At 39.1% G+C, this 26,796-nt stretch overlaps 1 protein-coding gene across 1 annotated transcript; it reads left to right on the plus strand.

The window, feature by feature from the left end:
- Nucleotides 1–435: 435 nt before the first annotated feature.
- On the plus strand, nucleotides 436–26,791 carry LOC108666433 (telomere-associated protein RIF1). Its single transcript, XM_018153308.2, has 20 exons — nucleotides 436–614; nucleotides 8,527–8,709; nucleotides 9,014–10,699; nucleotides 11,149–11,392; nucleotides 11,596–11,705; nucleotides 12,072–12,186; nucleotides 12,623–12,752; nucleotides 13,930–14,159; nucleotides 14,479–14,613; nucleotides 15,177–15,321; nucleotides 15,765–15,979; nucleotides 17,574–17,722; nucleotides 17,970–21,286; nucleotides 21,526–21,622; nucleotides 22,231–22,319; nucleotides 22,787–23,056; nucleotides 23,621–23,939; nucleotides 24,692–25,333; nucleotides 25,656–25,873; nucleotides 26,086–26,791. Exons 2-20 carry the CDS (start codon nucleotides 8,567–8,569, stop codon nucleotides 26,259–26,261), a joined length of 8,430 nt encoding a protein of 2,809 aa, XP_018008797.1. The 5' UTR covers nucleotides 436–614; nucleotides 8,527–8,566; the 3' UTR covers nucleotides 26,262–26,791.
- The last annotated feature ends 5 nt before the right edge of the window (nucleotides 26,792–26,796 follow it).

Raw genomic sequence — 26,796 nt, forward strand, 5'->3', positions numbered from 1 at the left:
AGCAAATCCGTTCTGTATTGAAGGACTTAGTGGTGGTTAGGTTGCTTAAAAAATGCTTTTATCATTTTATTCGATCTCATTTAATAAAATTCTATATTAAAGACTCTATATTAAACTGTAATTTGACTCCATACTGAAAATCCTGTCGAGTATAAGAATTAGTTTTACCCGTTGAAGTCCATAATTTTCACAATTTATTGATCAAAACCTATTCACCTGACAATTATTTAAGAACATAGAAAACATCAAGTAAAAACCCTAATCAAATTTATAAATCACATATTCAGATGTAACTTTAATTGCCCAACAGGTGTGGCCTTTGAAAATCGTCAAAAGGTATTGGGAGGCATCTGCCTAGTTGACATAGTAGCGATGAACGCTTCACAAATTTCCCGCCCGCGATGTTCGATGCCTGATCGCTATTTTGTTGTTTCGGTTTGATTTTAAATTCTTTCAACTGTTTTCCAAATTCCTCTACGATGTTGTTATTTCAACTATAATATTTAGGTAAATCCCACTCACTCATTCGTCAGGAAAAATGTGTCAATAAGGTTTTTACAGTTGACTTTTATTCCCTGCGGACTGCAATCACCATCGGAACGCATGATCAACTCGTGAGTCGACGTTCCCACTAGGCTATCTAGTAAGGGACGACTGAAATAACCCAGCATTGCCCAATACCAGCATAATTTTCATACTTCACCCCGTGCACAAGCATACTGCGGAGCAAATTAGCCAACATAATTGCATGTAGAGGGTTGGCATTGGCTTTTGGGCTGATTTAAGAGTCAAATTTTTGGGCTACGGCAGCGCTCCCTCTAGTAACACGAGGTGACGAGGCCTTTAGTTTAGGCCACCGTAAATAATTCTTTTGACACCGCAATTTTAATCTCTTCTTAAAGAAATAAATATTTTTCAAACGTAATTATGTTTATTCTTATTTGATATTGAACTAGCTAAGAATTAGTCTAAGTCTGACTATTGGATAAAATAAACGAGTAGGCCTATAATCAGTAGGCTGTAGGTAGCCTATATATTTGATCAGTATGTTTAAATGTTTCCATCTTAATCAGCCCAATCACTGATTGGCCCAATGGCAATGCTAATCAGGCATATCCGGGCCCGGGGCATGATTTATAGTTCATAGAACTTAGAAGGGAAAGATGTAATGCAAATAGGTATTTGAAATAAAAGTCTATAAAATTCTCTGCTTTGCCTCTATATGAATTGCATTAGCCTTAGGTAGGTAATTGCTTAGGCTAATTTGAAACACTACTAGCCTATACAGTATAGCCCACACCAATGTGAAATTGTGAATGTGTATTGCATAATTACACATTAGTAATTAGTAATGCTAGGTATATCATACATCATGATACATGGTTTGACTCGTTTGAGACTCTGTCAATTTTGCAACGTCAACAATGCAAGACTCAGCAGGTAAGGTGCCTGTACACAGGGATAGTACTAGCCGCTAGTTCATCGGCCAGTTGAACTGTCCACGCTACTAGCCTCATGTATAGGGGTTCAGCTGCTTCAGAGGCATGCGCCGGCAAGTGCCCGAGACGCGGCCGAGAGGGACAACGACGTGTTGATTTCTGCGCTGGAAAAGTGGCTAGTAGGTAGTAGTAGCGCTGATGCAGCCATGGTGAGAGCATCTGTGCTGCTCTTGTGGAGCTAGTCTGGAAAAGTCCTATTTTTGTCTGAAATATCACGGCTCTAATATCATATAATTTCAGTAGGTATGAAATCTCGCGGCTCGAATGTCATAAATTTTTGTTTGATTAAAAAATCGCGGTTTGCACTTTGCAAACATGTCATTTCATAAAATTTTCAACTTCCGCAATCCGCATTGCTTTACCGTTTCCGCCAAAAATATCTTGCAGAAAAAACATAAACATCGTAATGTAAACAAATAAACAAAACGTTTGTTGAAGATCACGCATAGTTGCGGTCATGTCAAAGCGGTCAGACTGTATATTAACACGTGCTGAACTTACAGTAGAGACAAATTTTATTGTTGCCGTTTGACTGTTTAAGGGTAAAATTAGAGATTTGGGGTAACACGTGCATAAACTTTGTAAATAAATTCGCATTCGCACCTCGTAAATGGCTTTTCATGGCCGAGATATGGAATTCACGGCTCGTAGAAATGGAATCACGGCTGGCAAATCCATAAAACCACGGCTTGAAAAATTCAGTCGCGGCTCGCCAAGTAGATATATTCCATACTAGTTGTGGAGTATCTTGGGTCATGTAATGATGTGAATCATGGCTTGTTTGACTGATAATGGTTCTAAGAACAGCCCTACAAAGTGGAGTCCAGACAATATTCAATTGTTCTTTGATATATTCTAAAAATATGAATTATTGTGGAATGTTTGCCATGTTGTTACTCCAACAAAATTAAGAGAGAAATGAGTACTGTAAAATGGGGTAACTTAGACCACTTTTTTTTATCAATGATGCCATTTTTTTACTAGCTAAATTAAACTTGAATTGAAACATGCAAAATACAGGTCTATACTCTAGCTTCACTCACCATAAATTACTGGCAAATTACCATATATAAGACTCTGTAGAGTCTGAAACCTAAAGAAAAAACATAAATAGGCTGTCAAACATAAAATATGTTATATATGGTAATTTTATATTAACTTCCAACTTCCAAGCCGGTCTATGTTACCCTGTCTTTCTCTTGTGTTATGTGGCCTCAGTATTAGGCCTTTAATGCCCATTGACAAAATTTTTCTATGTCAAATAGTTTTTGAGTTGTGGGGATTTTTGTTAAAAAAACAAAAAGTGGTCTAAGTTACCCTGCTGGTCTAAGTTACCCCATTTTATGGTATTTTGAAACTGAAAGAAGAACTTATTAGTCAGGGTTTAGTTATTCCCGACGTTGCAATTTTAAGGGCTAGAATAAAGAGTATAAAAATGACGTTGTTGAAGGTGATCCCTCAATCCATCTTCACAGACCTAACTTGACGGCTTCTAACGATGCACTGGCGGCGCGAACGAGAAGATAGCGGCACTTTATACTCTCCTCGAGTACAGGCTTACAGCTTACTAGCCGGATAGTCACCAATTAAACGACACTTGCCAGATTTACTAGCCGTCTGCACTATCCCCGTGTATTAGCAGTTAGCACCTTTACCTAAAGGCTAAATGATGGGTCATGGCCCACTGGTCACCACACCATTGGTGGCTTTGCTTTCAGTGGCTATTGGTTTATTCCAATATTTTGACTTCTTTCTTTCTAAAATATAAAATGTCCAGGACCAAGAAGTGTAAATTCAGTTCATATTTTGTAACATAATTAATTTAAACTATACACTGCTAGTTGCTACTGCTTCCTTTACTTGTTACTGGGAGTTTCAATTTTGTTCAGTTGAAACTTCAATCCTGGTCCTGTGTCTGCTTTCATATTTTCATTTATGATTAGGTATCAAATTGACTTTTGCTAATAGTAATTAGTAAGTGTGAGCAAAAAAATGATTTTTCCACTGATCTTAATGAAAATTATATAGCCTATCTGAAAAAGAAAAGAAAAAAGTCAGAAAAATATTACATAAATATGAGTGGTATGTACATAATATTGAAAAAAAACTAGTAATATTTTTCTTTATTAAATTACATTTTAAAGATTGACTAATTTGTTGCACTTTTCTTGGAAAAACTATAATTTCTAGGCAATAAAATGTCCTTCTGAGTTGTGTTTGTATTTATTCAAGTACAACTATGACAGTCGTATGTTGGCTCTCAAATCTTAATTTCAGCCAATTTTACGCTGTGACTGTTTTTAATTTTGTTTAAAGTGCCATAAATTACTTCACGCAGGTCCTTTGTCACATCTGGTAGAGTTCTGAACACAGAAAATGTTAGGCAATTGTCAATTCACTTGGTGGTCTTGGCCACTGCTTTGATTGGCCAGATTACTAATAGAATCTGCATTAGAAAATAGTGGTAATCTTATTGGCTTAAAATGAATCGTGCATGCTGACTGAACAAGTGACAAGGTCAACTGGGCTATGGGAATAAACCTGGAAAGCTGGATTAATCTGGACAAGCCACTCAGTATTAACCTGCTGCATATGGTTGTTCTTTTGTGGGTTAACCTGTCAGGCGTGGATTGGCTGCAATACCAGGTTATGTCCTAATGATAGGTTAACCTATTACTAATGACACTTTTGATTAACCTGGTAATCCAAAGTTTGACTATTTACTCTGTCTGCTAAACAGATTAAACAAATGGTTTTAACATGAGAGATCCCATGTAGCTCCATATTCCATACCATGAAATGGGATAACTTAGACCACTTTTTTTATAAATGATGCCATTTTTTTACTAGCTAAATTGAAACATGCAAACTACTAGCTTGAATTGAAACATGCAAAATACAGGCCTATACTCTAGCTTCACTCTGAATCACTCATAATAAATTGCTAGCTCCTGCCTCTCATAGTCTTTATGTAATTTCAAAAAAAGTGATGGTCTTTGTTACCCCAGCTTTTGGGGTATCTTAGACCGGGTGGTAAAATCAATTATATTTTTTGGTAAAATAACTCCAAATAACTCCAGGTTTTGGTGCATTGTAGTAGAACTCTTCTAAATATGCAAACTTTTTAAATCTTTTTATTGTGTTATGTAGCCTCAGTATTAGGCCTTTAATGCCCATTGACGAAATTTTTCTATGTCAAATAGTTTTTGAGTTTTGGGGGTTTTTGTTAAAAAAACGAAAAGTGGTCTAAGTTACCCCGCCGGTCTAAGTTGCCCCATTTTACGGTATAGCCTATTGGCATTAACTTAGATTAGGTTTATACCAATAATTTTGCTAACATCTACTGCTACAATTTGTAATAACATGATTGAGTTTTTAATCATGCCCTCTAATCATTCACAACAATCATATCAATTTGCTGATTAAAAGTGTGTGTGAGTTAGCGTGAGCTACAGCCATCCCATTTTGATTGGACCCATTAATTCCATTCCTAACCATTTACGAAATTAGGTATACAGTTTTCAATACCAATTATTCCGTGGCAAGGATATTTTTTCATATTTTACCTACTCTCAATTTCAATAGTTTAGGTTAAGTTAGGTTCCACTCCTTTTATCGTTTTAATTAAAGACTGGAGGAAATGAAAAAAATACTTGCCACAGCTCATGAGCATTTACATGTCTATTCAATTTCATATCTATTGCTTAGGAATTGATGAGAAAATCATGCCGAAGTGGTGTCGAGATGACTATTCTGTGCCATGCTAATGACATGGCCCACTCACTTCTATCAAACCAGTTGTGTTGTTGACAATTTTGAGACATGTTTGGAATGAATTTTGAATGAATGAATGACCATCTCACTCATATAGCAGAATACCGTCAAACAGGGTAATAAGGGACAGGCAAGGTAATAAGGGACACCCCTCCAACATTTTGTAGAAATGTCATAGCAGCTAAACTAATTAAAATATTGCAAAAAAATAGTGGTATGAAGTTCAATATTTTTCCTATGTAGCATAAAGCAAGTTAAGAAATCATACATATACTACCTCAAAAAAATCCTTGAAAAATAGTATGAAAAGTGAGATTTTGGAAAAGTACCTCTGCTAAATTCTGTAGCAAAAAAAAATGTTTACCGTATTGAAAAATTTTATGTAAATAAATGTTGCACACAGGTATTGGCTTAAAAATGTGATTAATGGAATTAGCGTATTTCATCCCAGAGAAAAATTGCGGCCATTTCCGGACGACAGGGTAATAAGGGACACCCCCTGGGGTTATAAGGGACACCCCCCGGGGTTATAAGGGACACCCCCCGGGGTTATAAGGGACACCCCCCAGGGTTATAAAGGACACCCCCCGGGGTTATAAGGGACACCCCCCGGGGTTATAAGGGACACCCCCCGGGGTTATAAGGGACACCCCCCGGTGTAGGCGGAGAGGTTTCAACTAGTATATCTGACTCCGCTCAACATTTCATCTCTGGTTTGGTTTAGCCATGGGGTGAAGGAAAATGAAACACGGAGTGTGACTGACAAGAAAATATAAACACAAAAGAAATGAAGCATACAAAGGTAAACAAAGAACACCCCCCGGGGTTATAAGGGACACCCCCCGGGGTTATAAGGGACACCCCCCGGGGTTATAAGGGACACCCCCCGGGGTTATAAGGGACACCCCTAAAAATACATTTACAGTAGAGCCTTGGTTAGCAAAGGCTCCAGTCAACAAAAAAATCAATTAACAAGAAAGAATTTTGATTAGATGAACCTCACTCAGCAAAAAAATTTCACATGACAAAAGATCAATGCATCATTGGTCATCGTCAATTGAATATAGAATTAGAAGAATAGAAGATAGAATTGTTCACTGGGCAACATAGAACGAAATGTAATTGACCTAAACTATGATTTTTTCTCAAAAAATATGATGGTTGTCAGTAAAATATTCCTTTGTGTTCCAGGTATGTTTTTTACAATCATTTTTTTTTTGTTATAGTGAATTCACTTGAGTCAATTAAAATGGTGCAAAATTACAAGTCGTCCTGTAAGCTTACCTACAGAAGAAATGCTATCTGGCTACTGATATCAAGCTTGCAGTGGACAAGGTTGTTGTATATTGTAAGGTTCAATTTAAGGACGACTCCAATTTGATTCAGTAAATTTCCGCCACGACTGCCACCTAACCTCAACAAAGGAGAAATGAAAGCCAGATAAACAAGTATCTATTAACCAGAGACAACTACAACAATAATAACTAACGGAACACTCAACTATTTAACAATTTATAACATGAACAGATAACTACGAATAATAGGCACACTGAACTGAAAAGATACGTAACTTTATAAAGAAACAATATGCTGAAGGCACAACAAGCTTAGGACGCAATATGCTGAAGGCAACACGCAGATGACACTATATGCTGAAGGCAACACGCAGATTACACTATATGCTGAAGGCAACACGCAAATAACACTATATGCTGAAGGCAACACAGAAGACACTATATATATGCTGACGGCACACTGTACTGTAGGGTACACGAAGATGCACAGCATCAGCTGGGAGTGAACACACTGTAGGTGTCAGGACCGGTAGAGACTTGAATGTGGCGGACACTTCCCTAGAAGCACCGCAGTCGTCGGCCTACGTAGGAGCCGTACTTGTTGGCCAGGCAAGAAATCGATCCTGCCAAACAATGGTGGTGAACTACTCTAGTTACGCAGATAAATACACAACACTATTAATTATATCAGTTATGCAATTCAAATTAGCGGGTCGGTAAACACTTATTAGAAAATTCATAAGCTAAATTACAAACACAGAATTAGCCTATCTTATATCTCCACTGCAACTCACCTACTAGGGACGCTACACAGTCACTAGAGCACAGTGAGAGGAAGGTGCGCTCCGACCAAGTCTCAACGAAATAATGAATAGGTATCCTAACGCGGACTTTAACCCGGTGATGCCACGTCAGCACACGCGACACGGTAGCCAACTTTACCGGTAACATTATACCGTAAAACAAGAAATAATTTTGATCACAATAAAGATCTGACAATGGGTGAATTTCCCTTACATATATGCACACAGAGTACTCTAAGTAATGGATGAGTACACTCTGCATGCTTCAAATGTTTTAAAATTGAGTTTAATTTCAAGTGTTCCAGGTTACCCTGTTATCAGGGGTAATTCAGGACACTTTTATTTGCATCTGGTACCTCACAAATAGCATATGAAATATTTTTGAAGATGCTTTTTGATAGCCCTTGCAAAGAGCTTTAAAATGAGCTTGAACTGGTTTTTGAAATGTTTTATAATAAGAAGTTATTAACAAAAAATGCTCAAAACCATCCCTTATTACCCCGTTTGGCAGTACTTTAATTTAAAATTTCTGCTTTCAGTATCCTATATTCAAGGAGTCAAGGCATATGCAATGGTTTCTGTTTGATTTGCAAGGCTAATAATTACTCTCCTATTGCTGTCAATTGCCTCTTTGGCCTCTCCTTCCTAAGCCCCGAGTGGCCAGCGGTTGGCCAGAGCATGAAGGCGCTGGCTATTATCCGGCCACATGAAAGCTGCCCCTTAACAATAATCATGTAGGCCTGGGGCATGATAGCTACATATATGTTGTTGAAGTGATAGGCCTGGGGCATGATAGCTACATATATGTTGTTGAAGTGATAGGCCTGGGGCCTGATAGCTACATATATGTTGTTGAAGTGATAGGCCTGGGGCATGATAGCTACATATATGTTATTGAAGTGATATCAGGCCCAAGGCTTGGTGATGACCAAACTGATGCGCAAGCTCAGATTTTACAGCAACTGCTGGTCTCAGGGAACTCAGACTTTGTACTGCAGTGGCTCAGCCTTTTAATGTTGACAACATATATATGTAATAAAATTCAACCTGATCTTGCTTAGTGCAACACTTATTCTTGAATTGTGATTGAAATGCAACTTTCTTAATCATTCTATTAAAAACTGAGGTAGATTTAAATAATTTTTTTATTCACAGGTGATTGAGATGCATTTTAATAGCAATAGACAACCTTAAGATGAAAGAAAGTGAAAAATTGAATGCCAGTCCAGCCCCTGAGGCTGACAGCACTGGAACTGTACCTTCTGATGCAGAGCTGCTCCAGGTCCTGCTCCATGGAACTCCAGCAGAAAGACTGGATGTGCAGTCAGCTATTGTCAGGTGAGGGGTGCAAACTGTATTTAATTTAATGAACACATTTTAAAAATATTTCCTAACATTTCTGTGCAATCTTCTACACTAGTTTGACTGATTTTTGGTACCTCGTTTCTAGAAGAAAATGTCTAGAGGTAAAAAGGTTTATTTTTTATGATAATTTTGATGGAATTTTTACAATAGGATCCCTGCATCTCAATGCCTACTGGATGAGATAGTTGCCCCAATTATGTGAATTAGAATAAAAGTTCCAGAAAAATAACAATAATTGTCTCTGTTGATGTTGTACCTCATGAAGTTAATTTTTCAGGAGAGCTTCAACTGCAGGCACAGTGGAATTTGACTGGTCAATTGTGGAAGAAAAAGATATGGTACAAATATTTGCATCCCTGCAAAAAGATATGACAGGACCAAAGAGCTCTTCTGAAGTTCTTCATAATTCTGTGTCTATTGCAAGTCTCATAATGAGCCGTTCTTACATAGTTGATTTGTTGCCTTTGTCATATCATGATGAAATGGCTAAAACTCTCATACAAGTCGTCAAGAAAGAAAACGATAAGAAAATTGTGTCCCGTGTCCTATGGGGATTTGCAAAAGAAAAGTATCCCATTGCTGTTTATCATAAACATTGTGATGAACTGATTGATATAATTGTGGATGCTCTGAACGAAAAACAATCTCTTGTAATTGTGACAGAAGGACTCAAGGTATTACTTATTCTACTGAAGACTTCCAGTCGGATGGTAGTAGATAGAGCTGTTGACTTCTATTCTGAAATTTTCCCTCAGCTCTTCCATGGCAACACTCAGGTACGCAGGCTTTCTCTTAAATGCACGCAAGCATTGCTTGATCAGCCTGACTCAGTGGAAGTGCTCAGTGCTGTTGTAAAGAAAGCTGTTCCTGAAATCAAAGCTTCTTACTCCAAGGTCCTTTGCACATTGATGGATGATGGTCAGTGTGCCTTAGAGTCTCTTATTATATGGCAAGTCTGTGTCAAGCTGCTTGGCCGGCAGCTGCACAGTGGAACAACTCTCATCAATTCTTTGTTGTCAGTGATAGAACGTGGCTTCAAAAGTCCTGAAAGCCTTGTCAGAATAGAGGCTTTCCAGTCTTGGTCATGTCTGATAGATAATTTTAGACTTGAAAAGTCAGTTCTGTGTAGCAACAAACGTTTGCGTCTTCTCATGGCTCCTTTCCTGGCCAATAATGCCAAGAATGAAGAAATTGCTGATGCTAAATTAACTTCATGGTGGCATTTATTGTGTTCTGTGGATTCTCACATTGTTGAAAATAATTTTGATATGCTTGTTGTGCCACTGTTGCAGCTTTGCTTCAAAGCTCCTATTGTCTCAACATCGCCTAAAAGTGCTAGCCTTGTAGCAAAGCATCTGAGCTCAACTTCTAGTGTTGCCACATCTTTTTCCAAGAAAATGCACCTCAAATTAGTCCACGTTCTTTTCTACCTTCTTAAAAGGGAGAATGCAAATTCCCTTCTTCCACCTGATGGTGGCTTGGAACCATTGCTGCGACCAGTAATGTCAGCAACTCATTATAGCAAGCACCACAGTTTGATCAACACCAGTTTCCATGAAGTCTTGCATGTCATAGTAAAGCTGAAGTGCGATTCCATGTTACTGGGGGAAATTTCCGAATCATTAATTTCACTTTTAGGTGAGCAACTGAAAAACCCAAACTCTCGTGAAGGTGCTGAATCTCTTAAAGGATTGTATGACATTTTGAAGAGCTGTTCTATTGAATGTTGTGCTGAAGCTCCAGACCAGAATGAGGAAGTGGCCAAGGCATTGAACTCTACCTTGTTGCAAGTGATAAACTCGATGGTCAGTGGGGGATCAGCTTTCCCTCTTGCTGTCCTCTCATCAAGACACTATCATGTTGGTGGAGCAGGAGTCAACCTCATGAGAGGAACGTTGGCCTCAAGTCTTCTAGATTTCTTGTTTTTGCCCTCAGTGTTCTGCCGCGCAGCATCTTCTGACTGGTAAGAAAAAGACTAATGTTTTTCTAAATAATGGGTTGTTGTGTTTTTTTAAATAATGGCTTGTCTTGGGTTGTTTTGATTATTTTCCATATTATTGTGTTTCTTGAGCACAAAAAGTATGTTACTTTGTAATTGTGAATAATCTTCTTTAATTGACATTCTAAATAGAGCACATTATTACCATTATTAACTGAATTTCACTGATCAACTACCTCTTTGCTTGTGCTGATTATTTCTTATTCATTTCCTTGCTAACTGGTAACTATTTCCATGCCAGCTAAAACACATGCAAAATGATTGATTGACAAATTAATATTCGTTTCATGATTAGCAGAAATTATTCCATTTCAAATGCATTGAAGAAAAATATCGACCAAGGAATAAGCATTCATTTACTAAAGATCAGAATTTGTTTCACGATCATGAATTTCTATGACTCTTCATTGCAGTTACTTTGCGTTGCTCGAGAATCTATTTGCAAGCTACCAAACAGACGGCTTGTCCCGACTAGCATTCATTGAAGGTGCAAGCTCGGGTCTCGCTGGCTGCCTCTCTACCGCCGCCATAAGTCTCGCCTCTGCCGAGTTGACAGGCAAAGATTCCTGTCACTTTGGCAGTCCTTCGCAAACTGCAGACGTTGCATCAAAAATTTGGATCATCATAGCAAAGGCTCTGCAGGCGTCTATTGAAGAAGTGAGGGTTCTTTTATTTAATTCATTTTATTATTTGATAAATAATTGTTATTCAGAATGTGGATAGATAAATGATTGTCCATCTTCTTAGTCTCTTTATGCTTGAAAAAAAATTGCAACAAAAGCCAGTTATTGTCTTTAATGGGCCTTTTCCATGATTTTCTGCTGAATGATTTCATTTACAATGTTTGAATTTTTGGTCAGACTGGAACAATTGACAATGGAGATGGAAGTGAGCACGACTTCAGCAGTGTGTACAGCGTGCTGCTGCTGCCTCTGCAGCACACATCTACTCTACTCTCGGACTTGCAGCAGTAACAAAATATATCGACTTGAATCTGTTTCCTAGTAGCAGTTTATTCTATATACCTACTATTAAATTTTTAATTTTATGTTGTTGAGTGAAATTTGCTGTTAGTTGCTTATTTGCTTTGAATCAGAATATGTCTTTCGTCATTTTTTTGTTATCTTAAAATATGACTCTATTAAAATAGAGGATATTCAAGTCAATGGAACGCTGCCTAGCTTACTAGCAATCATGACATAGGCTGAAGATGAAGTCAGGAATATCAGAGTGATGAAGTATTTACACAGAATTGTGTGTAATTAACTAATCTTATAACTCGATACGGTATGTGTTCAAGTTTGTCAAGGAGTTAATCAGTATGTATTTATTACAGAGTTCAACTGAAGGCATTGCTGGATCAGTGGTGCGGTGTGTATCGCTGCTTCGCCCGGCTTGCTCATCTGTCTCTTGCGCCACCAAACTGCACAGCTCAGCACATTTCCAAACTTGTAAGATATTTTCATGTGCTTGTAAAACATTTTTGAACATAAACTTGTTTCGGTTTTAGTAAAAATCGCTACTTTTATTAATCAATTAGTAGAAAGTTATTGTGAGTGATAGATAGCTCAGGGATTGTCTGAAGGCATTGGCCATATTAATTTTTTATCTTGATTTCGTTTAAATGAACAATAGAGCCATGTAAAGCCAGTCTGCAATTTTAACAACTTGTCATTTCATTTTGTTAGTTCAATTCCATACCAATTAAGCAATGCAAAATTAAATAGTACTCACTGACGGTAAACTATAATCAATGAACATTCCCACAAATTCTCAATCAGCATTTTTTTTATTTTTTTCGCATTTGTCAATTTTTTTAATCAATTCATTGTTAAATTCCCCATTGATATTCCCACAAATTTTCCCCTAAAATGTGTTCGTGTGCAGCTGTCGGAGACGTTGCAGCGTCTCTCTGGTCCCCCGGACCTGCACGGCAATGTTCTGGTCTTTTTTTGTGGCCTGGCAGCGTGTTGTGCTTCTGTCTTCTGCTACTCTAAACTCATCACGTCTGTACGAGGTGAGTGTCTGCGATGTCATGTTGTCCATAGACGTTCTTTTTACTATAGTATGTTGTCCATAGACGTTTTTATTACTCTGATATATCTTATGTTGTCCATAGACGTTCTTATTACTCTGGTATATCTTATGTTGTCCATAGACGTTCTTTTTACTATAGTTTGTTGTCCATAGACGTTCTTATTACTCTAGTATATCTTATGTTGTCCATAGACGTTCTAATTACTCTAGAATGAATATATAATCACCTCACTGCAGTAGTTTCTTTATGTAGCTAGGGACAGGACAGGAATGGTCTGATGACTTTCATGTGCCGAAAATGACAAATTTTCAATTGTGAATCATGTTCAAGTTCTCCCCGATTATATCGTGCACATTGGATGAGAGTGATGGCTTAGAGCTTAATAACTGTCGCAGGAAAGTCCCATAGTGGACCATGTCTATTATTGCATATTTGCCACCATGTATACTTCTTTACCATGTACATGTCACCATGTATACTTCTTTACCATGTATACTTTACCATGTACATGTCACCATGTATACTTCTTAAATGATATATTCAGATAAAGGACATATTATATATTCAGCTAAATTTATTAAGAAAATATGAATTACAACTTCTTGACTCGCCTCTGCTACTGTTTAGTTGATGTTAGCGCATATCTGCGGCAAAAAATTCATTTTTTTAGCATTAGTGTAGAATGCTATTTATAAACAGTACTATGCTTGCGTCCGTTGCTTCAGGAATTTGGATGCTATTTCTTTTCAACTTGGGTACTTTTTTAATGACGAGAATAAATTTAAAGTAACGTCACTGTTTGATTTTGGTTTGTGTTCATAGTACAATGAAGTTGTTATAGTCAACAAGAATATGAAAATATAACTCAGTACTCACTGCAGTGAGTGACAGAGCGCATTTTCTCGTCGACGAAAACGTGAAGTCACGGACAGACGGACATGACCAGCACAATAGTGCATTTTTTCTATAAATGAGAAAATGCGCTAAAAACTTCTATAATGTACTATTTGCATTAAAATTTACCTAAATAGAACAATACATTTAAAAAAATAGACGCGCGGAATTTCACCGGACCCCGAGTTCAGTCTCTTCTCATTACCTTTCTCCCGCCTCATCGCTTTGGTCCACTTAACGCTAATGACTTTGAACACATCAGATGGGCCCGGTGGTCGCAAGAAGGCACACAATCTACAAGAACTGGAGGGGCTAACCGCTGTTGTGGTGGAGTTGTCGGCGCGCGTACTGCGTATGGTCGGCCAGCAAAGACAAGCTACTGCTCGCCACCTCACTGCAGCTCTCAGCGCTCTGCTGGGCGGCCCCAAGCAAGCTAAACTCATCGTCGCCCTGCTTGTTGCTCTCCTCGGTACCTTCACTGACATTGTTGCGGTCAGTGGTGCACGTCATTTCAAACATTGCTGCTGCGTTTAACTCAGTTCTGAGCCACTAATATATCATCAAAATTCTCTGCCAAATTCTCTTTAAGGGATAATTGATCTGCCAAGAACGATCGTTAACTCGTTTTTAGCGCATTTTTTCATTTATGGGAAAAATGGTGCTTTTGTGCTCGTTATGTCCGTACGTGACTTCACGTCACGGACGCACGAGAAAATGCGCACTCTGTCACTCACTGCAGTGAGTACTGAGTTATATTTTTTTACTGCTATGCCCTTTTGCTGACATATCTTCACTTTTTGTTGTGTTACAGGTTAATCCAAGCGTGCGGTACGGACATGAGATCGCGCTGGAGATCATCAAGGCGTTCGAGATGTACTGCACTCTCATCGAGGAACACCGAGTCCTGAGCTCCGCTGATGCTTCGAAAGTGGTACCTCTGGTACAGGTTAGTTGATGGCCGTCGAGTTGTTCCTTGTGCATGTAGCTTCATTGTGTCTGTTAAGGCATTGAAGAGAAGCAAAGCTACTTAAAGCTTCCTTCACTTGACCAGCATTTGCTAAACGGTGATAAGAACGAGTCATTCATGATTTGTTTCTTGACGTTGGTGAGCAATAAATAAATATTTTTTTTAAACTTACTATAACAGATATAATATTAAAATTTTGAAATTTTGATTTTTGTGCAATTTGGAAGTTATATGAATGGATCGTACAACGCTACATTACCTCTTCATTCTTATTTTGTGCCTTTTTGCTGTGCTCAAGCAAATCTCTTTCTTTTATAGCTGTAAATTTTTATAAATTACATGTTGTATTTTTCTGGTTATTGGCCTCTTGAACTGAATTATCCTTACAATTATATAGCATTACCTATCTAGTAGCTATTTCTAAAGGCAATTCACCTTTGCTGTAGAATGAAAATTAAAACTGAGGTAGTTATGATTTTTTTTACTATTCATTTGTGCCACGTATCGTTGAAAAGTAATTGAGAAATATGGGCATATTACAGAAAGCATTGGAATCAACACACACGGCCATAGTCCAGAAAATATTTAGGCTGTGGAACAACAGCGACAAGAAGGCGCTCCCTGAAAATCTGGTGGCAGAGACTAACAAGATCGCCGCTCGCCAGAACTTGTCCCTACCCACGAGAGGTAAAGTGAATGCATAGGAAATAAGACGAATGATGCTGAATAAATACTTTAAAACTTAAACTGCAGAGGTAAGCTCGATGGTGTTGACGAGTACAAGTGTTCTCACAACTAGGTGCCTTTCATCCTATTATATCTGCCCATGGCGTTATCAAAAAGCGAGTTACTTCTTATCTTTGAACTCTTCTGCATGATTATGCTCCTATGTCAATGGTGTTTCATACGCTGTATTTACGATACTGCTCACTCATTAAGGGAACATGAACATAAGTTTTCTCGCACGTCAAGAGTACAATAAGCCTTCTTTCTAGCTGATTTAGTAAAAGCTGCTCTCTTTCCAGTTTCTGAAAGCCTGTTAAGGGAATATGAACATAAATTTTCTCACACGTCGAGAGCACAATAAGCCTTCTTCCTACCCCATTTAGTAAAACCTGCTCTCTTTCCAGTTTCTGAAAGCCTGTTGCCTCAATCAAGAGCTGCTGATGTTGGATCTCCCGCTACCACGCCTAAAGGGAAGAGGCATTCAGCAATCGCTTCTTTTGGGAAGCCGTCGCCTAAAGTCTATTCTCCAGCAAGAAAAATGGCGGCTCCATCTGCCCGCCTCAACACGCTCATAGAAAAGAAGTCTACTGCTATATTACCCTTGGATGATGATGATGTGGTTAGTAGAAATCCATATTACAGTTCACCTGGTTTCCCTCAGATTAATTTTAGAACGTAAGTTATTTTCCTGCATGTTTTTGATTAATTTGTAGTTAAATAAATAAATTTTGAATTTCCACACTTCAACTTCAGATGAGTGTATTTGAAACATTTCATTACTTGTCAAATTCTCTGTTACATAGTATATTTTTGACTGCCTGACCTATACCTGGGCCCATACTTTCAAAAAAAGTTACGAGATCGTAAGTTCATCAGCCAATCATTGACGGCCTTTCAAGCAAAATCCACCAATCATAGACAAGAAAATAGAGCATAAGTACTTACGTTCACTTAGCGAGTTTTGAAAGTATGGCCCCTGGCTAATTACGGTTACGAGAAAATAGAATATGACGAAAGCATGTCTTGACTCTCTCATTAAGGGATTTTTTCACGTTTCAATTTCTTAGCATGTCCCTTGATCAGCGCATGAAACGCCTGAAATTAGAAAGCATTTGTGCTAGTTGAATCGCTGCACTAATCGGAAACGTTGGCAATTACTGATTTTTTGGAGCCCACGTAACGTGTAAAACTAACATGTCTGTACCGTAAAATGGGGTAACTTAGACCGGCGGGGTAACTTAGACCACTTTTTGTTTTTTTAACAAAAACCCCCACAACACAAAAACTATTTGACATAGAAAAATTTTGTCAATGGGCATTAAAGGCCTAATACTGAGGCTACATAACACAATAGAAAGATTTAAAAAGTTTGCATATGTAATAGGTTAAAAAATTAAAAATGTGACCCACGGAAAAAAGCTATTATTTAATGCCTGTCAGAGTACCCCCTCCAATTTTTTTATTTTTGATTAAATAACTCCAGGTTTTGATGCATTGTAGTAGAACTCTTCTAGTTACATATGCAAATGACAAATTTTAGGAAAGTGTCATAGTTTGCAAATGGGGGGCGCTGCCCCCAAATGGGGTAACTTAGACCACCTAATGTCAGCCCTGACGGGGTAACATAGACCGGCTTGGAAGTTAATATAAAATTACCATATATAACATATTTTATGTTTGACAGCCTATTTATGTTTTTTCTTTATGTTTCAGACTCTACAGAGTCTTATATATGGTAATTTTAACTTAATTTCCAAGCCAGTCAATATTACCCCATCAGGGCTGCCATTAGGTAGTCACATTTCCCCCATTATGAGGCGGCGCCCCCCATTTGCAAACTATGACACTTTCCTCAAGTTTGTCATTTGCATATGTAACTAGAAGAGTTCTACTACAATGCAACAAAACCTGGAGTTATTTTACCAAAAAATATAATTGATTTTACCACCCGGTCTAAGTTACCCCAAGAGCTGGGGTAACATAGACCATCACTTTTTTTTAAATTACATGAAGACTATGAGAGGCAGGAGCCAGCAATTTATGGTGAGTGAAGCTAGAGTATAGACCTGTATTTTGCATGTTTCAATTCAAGTTTAATTTAGCTAGTAAAAAAATGGCATCATTTATAAAAAAAGTGGTCTAAGTTACCCCATTTTACAGTATACTATATAAATATAACATGTCTGTATAATAACTGTAAGTATCTGATGCAGGAATTCGTGGCAATCAACTCTCCTGTAGGAGGGCGTAAGCGCATCTTGACGCCCCACCAGCGCGAGAAGCTGCAGGAACGGCGCTGCGACATCCCGGCGCTCTACAGCGACCTGTCGCAGCAAGCCTCACAGTCCTTCCTCGACCCTACGTATGTGCTTGCTAATTCATTATTTCATGTTCCTATGACCATCCTGGCAACTTGCGGTCATTTAATTTGGTATTTTTGTTGTAGACCGCATTTCATGTTCCTATGACCATCATGGCAATTTGCGGTCAATAATTTTAATTGTGTTCACTTTCCTTTCTCAGTTTCGATGTTTATATATCTGACGAATGTTTAGGGGCGCAACGCTATCTCTCAGTATCCTCATTTGTTAAGAATTTTCTCGTTGTAGATTCAACAGTTCAAGCAAGGATAATGAATCACAGAGCTGCTTTGCTACTGAAGAGCGTGACTCCACGAAAAATACATTGGAAACAGAGGCAAAGAAAGAAGAAACAACGGTTGACCAGCCGAAAGAGATTGCTCCCGTGGAAGATCCTAAGAATCTACCTACTTCTTCTGGAATAAATTTACTTGAGATTTTTAGCAAGCTTGAGGATAAGGAAACTTCTTTGCCAACAGAAGATAAAAAGAAGTTATCTACGTTGAAAAATGGTAATTCTGCGTTGTCTGAAACGGAAAGAATCGACAATGTTGGCTCTATAATTAACAGGAGCTCCAACGAGAGTGAAATAAGGAATGGGTGTGAAAACTCCGATTCCGATGACGAAATTCCTGACTCTCAAGCTGGGGAGATTGATGACCAAATAAAAAGAAAGAGCATTTTCAGCGGCTTAGCCAGCCAGGCATTGGGAAGCTTCAGGTGCAGTCCAAAAATCACGTCCAGCATCGACGGAGTGGAACCTCTTGTTCCTGGCAGCACTCGGACTTCGCAGCGCAAGTCGATCAAATCCTCGGACGAACATGCAACTCTAACCAGATATTCCTCTAAATCTATCACTCCAAATAAACTTCTTGATGACCGTAAGGATTCTGTGAACGATGAATTGCCGCCACCAACTGACAACAGTGAGGTAAATGAAGTTGAAAATATTGATGCATGTACATCCTCTCGTGATTTGAGTGTTCAAATACAGAGCAAGGTCTGCCCATTAAACCTACGTTCAACGCCTTCAAAATTGAAGGACATTCCCTGTGAGAAGAAAGCTACACCTAGTAAAATAACGCGATCTGGTCGGAAAATAGTGCCGCCCAAGAAAGATATGCCAGAGCCGATGACTCCTCCGGGTCTTACATCGTGCAGTAAGAAATATGCTGTTGTAAAGATGGGACCTCTTGCTCCATCTACCTCGGCGAAAACTGTTGGGGCTACGCTCGATGTATCTGCCGATAATGAAAAATCAGATGAAGCCAATACTGCTCAGCAAACAAGAAGCTTAAAAAGTCATGACGACAACAGTCTGAAGAAGTCTGTACCCGTGAAAAACATTCAAAAGAAAATAACTGATGTGTTTGCGAGCTTGAGTGATCGGAAAGCTGCAAGTCCTTCAACTGATTCTCGAGTGATTAGTGAAGTGGAAAATGGGAAAGAACTCACTCTTACGACAGAAACTAGGAACCCCAAAAGCTATTCCCGCAGATCTGTAGCCAGTGCGTCTGAGGTCGCCTTTGCAGAACTTACTCAACATCAGGATGTTGGAGGTAAAAGTTCTGCAATAGACCCCAAAAACAAGACAAATTGTTCCAAGCCAAACAACGAGCTTCAAACTAAACCTGTTCCGACAGCCATTTTGATAGATGAAATGCATTCTGGGCTGGCAAATGAAAAATCTAATGATAATGATGTCCTATCGGAGGCATCATTGAACAATGACAAGAATCAGGATCCAGAGGTTATTAACGCAACTAGTGTCCCGTCTGAAGTAATTGATGCATTTGCTCTCGAAGAGCGGATAAAACCAAGTCATGAAGTTGAAGAGCAGGTAAGGGAAAAATTAATTGATGATGAGGAAATTAACTCTGAAATGATTGAGAGATCAAATGACTCTGATCGTCCTGTTACATCTGACAACCAAAGTTCTGCTAGTGCCTCCGCAAGTAGAACGAGAAGTAAACGAGTGAGAAAATCCGTTAATGAATTGCAGAATTCTCTAGCTGTAAGAAGTAAACGGGGACGCTTAGTAAAGCCGATAGAAAGTTCTGACCAAGGTTATGGAGTTCAGTCGGAAGAATCTTCGTCTGTGCTTGACTCTGATGATGAAACCCTCTCTAGTAAACGACTCAAGTCCGGAGACAAAATTGACGCAACGATCTCGAGCATAAAAGAAATTTCAGTGCCTAAACTTTCTCGTGACGACTCTACGTCCGTCATTTTAGGTAAATCTCCCGATAAAAATCCAACTATCACGGAGGCATCTTGTGATAACCCCTCAAGTAATTCAGATTCGTCATCGTTCCTGTCATCTTCGATGGAAACGTCAGACAAAGACTCGAGTCAGAGTTCATTGGTTTGTGATGCTGCAGTCGAGAACCCTGTTCTCACAAAAAGCACCAGTGAAGAAAACGATATGAGCGCTTCTAATATCCAGCCGGCAGTCGGCAAGCGTGGAAGTAAGCGTCTTCGAATGCATGAAAATACTAACGATGATTCCCCAGCAAAACGAAGAAATACTCGCAGTCTAACTGACTCAGTCAAAAACACTGTAGGAGTAAATGATCAAAACAAACTGAGAAGTTCAAGATCTCGTGGCTCTCACCGAAGTACCCGTGCTAACAGCGCTAGGTCGGAGCCCAGTGATGAGAGTGACAACGCATTTGATAACGAAAAAATTAACGCATCTCGTAAGAAAGTTCCAGAGTCTCAGGAAATAGGTGACATTTCTAAGCCTAGTGAGACATTTGTGAGCGAGCAAAAATCCAACATTACTCCCAAGGAAAAGGATGTTGATCACGAATTATTCCGAGAACAAGGAGCCATAATCAATTTGAATAGTCATCAATCTTCGGCAGGTGGCAAAGAAACATTAGAAGAATCTATGGAACTTTGTGTACAGGAGGGAGAGGGTCCTGCGTCAACAGAGAAAGACCTACGGAAACTAGATTCATCTACTCAAAAAACCTCGGAGTGCAAATTGGGCGAAGAGGCTTCAACATCTGACGAGAGAACGACTGGCAAGGACCACAACATCAACGCCTTTGTAGAAACCAAGCTTACGGAGTTGGAATCTCCAATGCTGCACTCTAGTGACGGTGACATTCCTAAAGATAATACTGAAGAATGTTCAATTGCCACAAATTATACTAAGTCACAAACGGATGAACCAAGCGCAGAGTTACGAGTGGAGCCACAAAATACCTTAGATTGTCACGTGGCTACTGCTGAGACAGAAGTCGATGCGGATAAACCTATTGATCCTCCTACATCAGTCAAACCTGATGACAGAAGTTCACCGGATGCTCTGGAGCTCATAAATTCAGCTTCAAAGACATTACCAGCATCACCGAGTTCCGTCACTCGGACCAACAAGCGGTGCAGGTCCACTGAAGTGACAAGCGAGAGGCGCCGTAATGTTAACGTTCGTTCACTGAGCGGCGGGTCGCGGTCTCGGGCGGCACTGATGGTCGCTTGTGCCCAGCGTAATAGACACGCTTCTTCTCCCGTCACTTCTGCAACACCTGCTAGGAAAATGATCATCGGCTCATCGTCAGGCAAGTCTTTTTGAAAGATTACGCAGCCGCAGATCATTTGTTGCGCTAGAGCCTTGTTGGACTTGAGATTTGTTGCTACTATATTGATTTGAGGTAAAACTTGAAAGGAACTTCACTCGTTTTCTTTGGTATATTTTCAAGACAGAAACAAATGGCAACTATTGATGGTTTTCCATGCAGTATGAAGTACGGCAAATACGGTTACGATATTCATTAACTTCACATGTATTATGTAACAGATGAATGTTCGCCTCCTATTCGTGACCTGTCTGAGGCGGTCCACACATCTGCCCAGTTCACACCTCCCACCGGCAAGAGACTGCAGCTCACTGTCACGTATGTACATGCAACAGATTGGCAAACAAGCATAGTTCGTCTCGAGAGAGAATTTGAGACTCGTTGTATGGTAATTTTATCTATCTATCCCTTCTTTTCTTATTTCGTATGAACGGTTCGAACTAGGCCAATTGCACGTTTGTAGCATTCATGTGTTCATAAAACACGGTCCATGTTGATACCTTAAAAATATATCCCATAATCTGTTAAGTAAGTGCCTGGAATTGCCTCTATGGTCTAGCGGTAAAATATCCTCACAGCGAAGTGCTTGTGTTCTGTCAGCATCTGAGGTCATAAAGATTAGCTGTTAATCACAATCAAAAGGAAACATTCGTCGAAATCATTCATCATATTTTCAATTAAAATGTACGGATGGCCTGCTCTATCATCAGTTCTTACAACTTTTCGCTATTTGATTGAAGTACCGTTTATGAATTGAAGCTTGAAAGCTCAGGCTTCCTCAATGAAATAAGTTAATGCAAACCATACCTGTTCCACAATCCTAATATTCTAATTGTCTATCTATGCCCTAGAGATAGCAGAACCATGTACTTTAAATTGAATTCATTGCTAAAATCTTGATGTTTAATTTGTTATCTTGTTCACAGGCCGCACAGCGAACGTCTGTGGCCGCGGCACAGACCTTCACCCGCGGCGTCGCCTGGTGGCAGCATCCTCAAGAAACCTCTCACAGATTGTGAGTTATAAACATACAAATTATCTTGAATTTTGTGAACTTATTGCGTACACTGAATCTTGTATAAAAACCTCAGGTTATTTGTGCAGCTTATTTGTTCTTTCGTGCATCGCATCGTGTTTCATGAAGTTGATTTTTGATGTCCTTGGCCATGAAAACGATTAATTTTTTCCATTTACGTTTTCACTGACTAGTACCTAATCAAGTTAAAATGCAATGAATATTACAGAAGTTAACTATGTGAATAATTGGAATTTTTATAGTTGATATTCACCTTTTATTCAGCCGGGACGGAAGGCCGGCGTGTGATTTACAGAAGTAGACTATGTGAATAATTGAAATTTTTGTTTGTTAATATTCACCTTTTTATTCAGCCAGGACGACAAGTTAAAATGCAATGAATATTACTGAAGTAGACTATGTGAATAATTGGAATTTTCTATAGTTAATATTCACCTTTTATTCAGCCGGGACGAAAGGCCGGCGTGTGAGCTTCGCCGACCCGCCTGTGTCAGACAGCGTTGTGATCCACAAGGACGAGTCCAGGGACCACAGCAGCAGTCCGCGCGTCTCAGAGGCCCCCACCAACGAGAGCAAAGTGCCGCTGAGTGTGCGAGCTCAGAAACGCTTGGATATGAGCCGCGCTGCCTCCTTATCTGCTGTTGTTCAAATCGGGCCTTCCAAACTTACCAAAATCGTTCACCCTTCAACCTTACCACAACTGCCTTCTCAAAAATGTGAGCTCGTATTTGTGTTGAAATTTCCCAGTTACAACTGTATCTTGGCTCCCAGCATGTTGCTGGGAAAATTGACAAATGTATGAATCATCGGCATTTTGATTTTTTCTTCATATAATTATAATGGAAGATATTAACTTTTGTGCAACATAAATTTTTCCCAAACGCCTGCAAAATTACCTAGCAAATACGAAGTTCTTCTCACATTTGTCTACTTGTATTCAATTGTTCATAGAAAATGTGTCCTATCGTATTCGAAAATGTTTTTAACATGTCAAAGATTCGTCAAATCTGTAATTTCCAATTTGTAATGGATTTTAGTTATATATAAATTAAATCTTTCAAGGAATAGTAAAATATTTGATGAGAACTGAGGCTACAATATTTTTCAAAATGTTCTCCATCCAATCGAACGGTCTGAAGTGTAATAATTACCCATGAAAAGAGCTTGACAAAATTTACTTGAATGTATTTGTTTACTAATTATATTTTCACTGTTATCATTATTTTGCTATTTGTAGTGCATATTCCTTTTAAAACCTCGGTTCAATTCTATTTCATCAGCCTTGGCGCTGCTGGTGGAGAACGGCGGTGACACCAAGCTTGATGAGGAAGAAGAAGACGACGACCTGTCAGCGATGAGCTGCAGTCAGGGCATCTACAGCAGCCTTGCTGGATGCTCAGCGCCTCTAGCATGTCTCCTGCCATACCTCACCAGCCCCTCCCTCATCTGCTCCCTTGAGGCGGTGCTGCGACACCGCGGCCTCACGAGCGTAGGACACGTCGCCAGCCTGACGGAGGGCGACCTTACCTCCCTGCCCATCAAGCCCCCCAAGCTCCAGAACACCGTCGCCGCTCTCAAGCTCTTCGAGCAGAATGCCAGGTACTCAGTGAACAGACTTGGTATTGTCAAGTAAAGTTGCGTCTGGAATTATTAGCTATGAAGTTCTGTTTATAAGTTATATTAATCTGAACTCTTTCTTTGTAGCTTCAAGAAAAATTTGCTATTTGAACTTTTTGTGTTATCTAATCACTAGACTGACATTTAAGGAAGCAGATAGTATTAATTTTTTTGAGGTCATTATACTGATGGATTCAATCATTATTACTTATCACTTGGAATTAAAATTTTATTTGTATCATTTTAAATTGTGATTTTAGTTGTTTATATATGCGTATCATTTCCTTTGCGTACTAATTTCCATTTGTTGATGTTCAATTAAATTATATCGGCGATCTTATTGTATCGAGTACTTTTTTTGCGATTTTTATTGGTCTATTGCATTGGTGGTTGCCAGATCTTGGTTTCTTATTTCATTTGTTGCCTCCATTTGGCAAGATTTCCATCTCACAACTGTATAAAATGGCACTAGGTTGAATTACGAACTTGACTAAATTACAACAAAACATCAATTTCTTCCAGACTGCCTTCTCACGGTCTTGAGTTTGGCGTGCCCCTTGCTTTGGGTGTACTTACTAGTTCTACTTTATAAAAGTTAACTTGTCAATGTTTAAACGTGATTTTTTACTTCCATGTTGGTCTTTAATAGATTTTCTGAATTATTGCTTCGAGTTTAGCTCTCACTTTGATTTGAATTTTGTTGTTTACATGCCAAAAAAATTATTTTTCGTCAGTGTTGAAAGTGGCAAAGTGCTGCTGGAGGAGCCGGCAGAACGTCCAGAGAGGGAGTCGAGCGAGTCTGAACTTTGGGGGCTCACAGGAGAGGGGCCTTCTGCTGCAGCAATGGCTGTTGAAGATCCTGTTACTGAGAACGAGGATAATACACTTGGAAAATTGAATGAAACTTCCACTCTGAATAAGGAGTATGTACCTACAAGAGACGGAGTTGAAATAACATCTCGTTCTAGCGATGAATCTGCCACTCACAATTATGGTGATTCAGCCATCAGAGATGATCAAGTCGATGATCAAGAATTAAATAGTGAAAAATCATTTGGTGTTGATCCAACTACTGACCCTATTATTACTTTGAGTGATAGACAGTCGAGGGAAGAGGATGTTGTCCTCTCTAATAGCGAAACTGGTCCCTTAGTGGATTCGAATATGGAAACTGAAGAGACGAGTGATAAAATGGAAAATAAAGTGGTCACAATGGATATGGATTCTGAGGATGATGCAATGCTGTCGGGAACTGAAACTGTCCATGTTGATTCAACTGCCTTAGCTGAGACCCAGGGTGAAAACAGCGATAAAGAGAATTCATCTCCTGAGCGAAAATCATCTCAAAATGAAACATCTTCTGACAGTAGTCTGGGGTAAGGATATAGTTTTGTACTTTTTTATATGGTTATCTGTTTTTGTTGTATTCATTGCTAGTGCTGGTATTTGGAGCCATGTTGTGTGTCGCTTCACAACTTTCGATATTTATACGGTTTGATCCTGCACTTTCTTGCTTATTCTAATTACTAAGGTGCAGTAAAAAGGAACGTAATTCCTATATGAGTTTTAATTTTCTACTTTTGGGTATTCTTGGAGAAAAATGCTACCCATTTTAATCGAAATTCGTTTCTTTAATAGTTACTCCATACTGACACGTACACCTCAGTCCCTAATTACAAGTTCACCTCTCGATTGCAGGCGAAGTGCAGTGTCGGTTTCCAAGTGGCGAGACCCCGTCTCGTTGGCGCGTCAGGACCGCAGTGAGGGACCGAGGCAGGTGCTTGCAGAGCTCCCCATCGGTCTCGACGTCCCGTCTGACGAAGAGAACGAGGAGGCCTCGCCTGACCTCAACGAGGACGTAACTCAAGACTCGTCTGCTGGAACCATCGCCGAAAGTACTCCAATTAATAATTCAGGTACTAGCTTGCTCTAATTTGTCTTGCTAGCGATTTACATCCTACATTCTTTAATTGCCAAGTTTGAGGGTACCTCAAATTTTTTTCTTTAAAGTATTTAAGATTATTGTTCTGATATCCCACGAATTGTGTTCATACTTATTTATTCGATCTTAATTTTTAAGTTTAGGAATGGCTTGTAAAAATGTTTCTTTCATATTTCGTTTCTGTAGGTGCTACGACGCCCATTGCGACTCCAAGCTCTGACCTCAGCGAAGAACAGCTGGTATCTTGGATGCGCGCTCTACCTCCTGAGAGAAAGAAGGCAGCACTGGCTGCCGTCCTGTCAACGCTCGAATATTCTGAAGTATTAGAATCGTTCTTTCACTATTTGCGACAACGAGAATAGCTGACCAACTTCAGTGCCCGATCGCGCGCGGATGATTGCGTAGGTTAAGCGTTATTTTTCTAGCTTTGTACTCCTGTGGTGACTGTTGTTGTCACGCTATTAACTCCAATTATTGAACAATTGTTCGCACAATAACGTAGCTTTAGTTTCGTATTACTATCCTTAATTTATAGTTTCTTTCTCATTCATTTACTGCAATCTTTGCATAATGTACTCGTACATTAATTAATCTTAACATGCTCTGACTGATTTGATATTGAATTGCAAATAGGAAATGCAGTTGCCAATAACCATAATCTATTCTTTCTCGTCTAATTGTTTTGAATTTATTATTATTTTTTTCAATATTGAAGCGTACATATCAGGATGATATTCAATGCTCGTTAAATTTAATTATTATGGAGGCGTAGCTGTGTGTGGTGTAGCATTGATACATTTTTTCGTTTAACAAATGGAAATTCGTTACTGTTTTATTACGTAGAAACTGTAATAAAAGTACAGATCAAATTAGTACATATCAATAGATCTTCTTCTA

The sequence above is a fragment of the Hyalella azteca genome, unplaced genomic scaffold (assembly GCF_000764305.2).
Source record: "Hyalella azteca isolate HAZT.00-mixed unplaced genomic scaffold, Hazt_2.0.2 contig16599, whole genome shotgun sequence".
In the NCBI taxonomy this organism is placed as follows: domain Eukaryota; kingdom Metazoa; phylum Arthropoda; class Malacostraca; order Amphipoda; family Hyalellidae; genus Hyalella; species Hyalella azteca.

Excerpts from the sequence above, each read along its gene's own strand:
- LOC108666433 (XM_018153308.2), top strand. The coding sequence starts at position 8,567 with ATGAAAGAAAGTGAAAAATTGAATGCCAGTCCAGCCCCTGAGGCTGAC. Across the intron at positions 14,614-15,176 it reads AAGTGGTACCTCTGGTACAG|AAAGCATTGGAATCAACACA; the intron begins GTTAGTTGATGG and ends GGCATATTACAG. Across the intron at positions 25,334-25,655 it reads TCTTCTGACAGTAGTCTGGG|GCGAAGTGCAGTGTCGGTTT; the intron begins GTAAGGATATAG and ends TCTCGATTGCAG.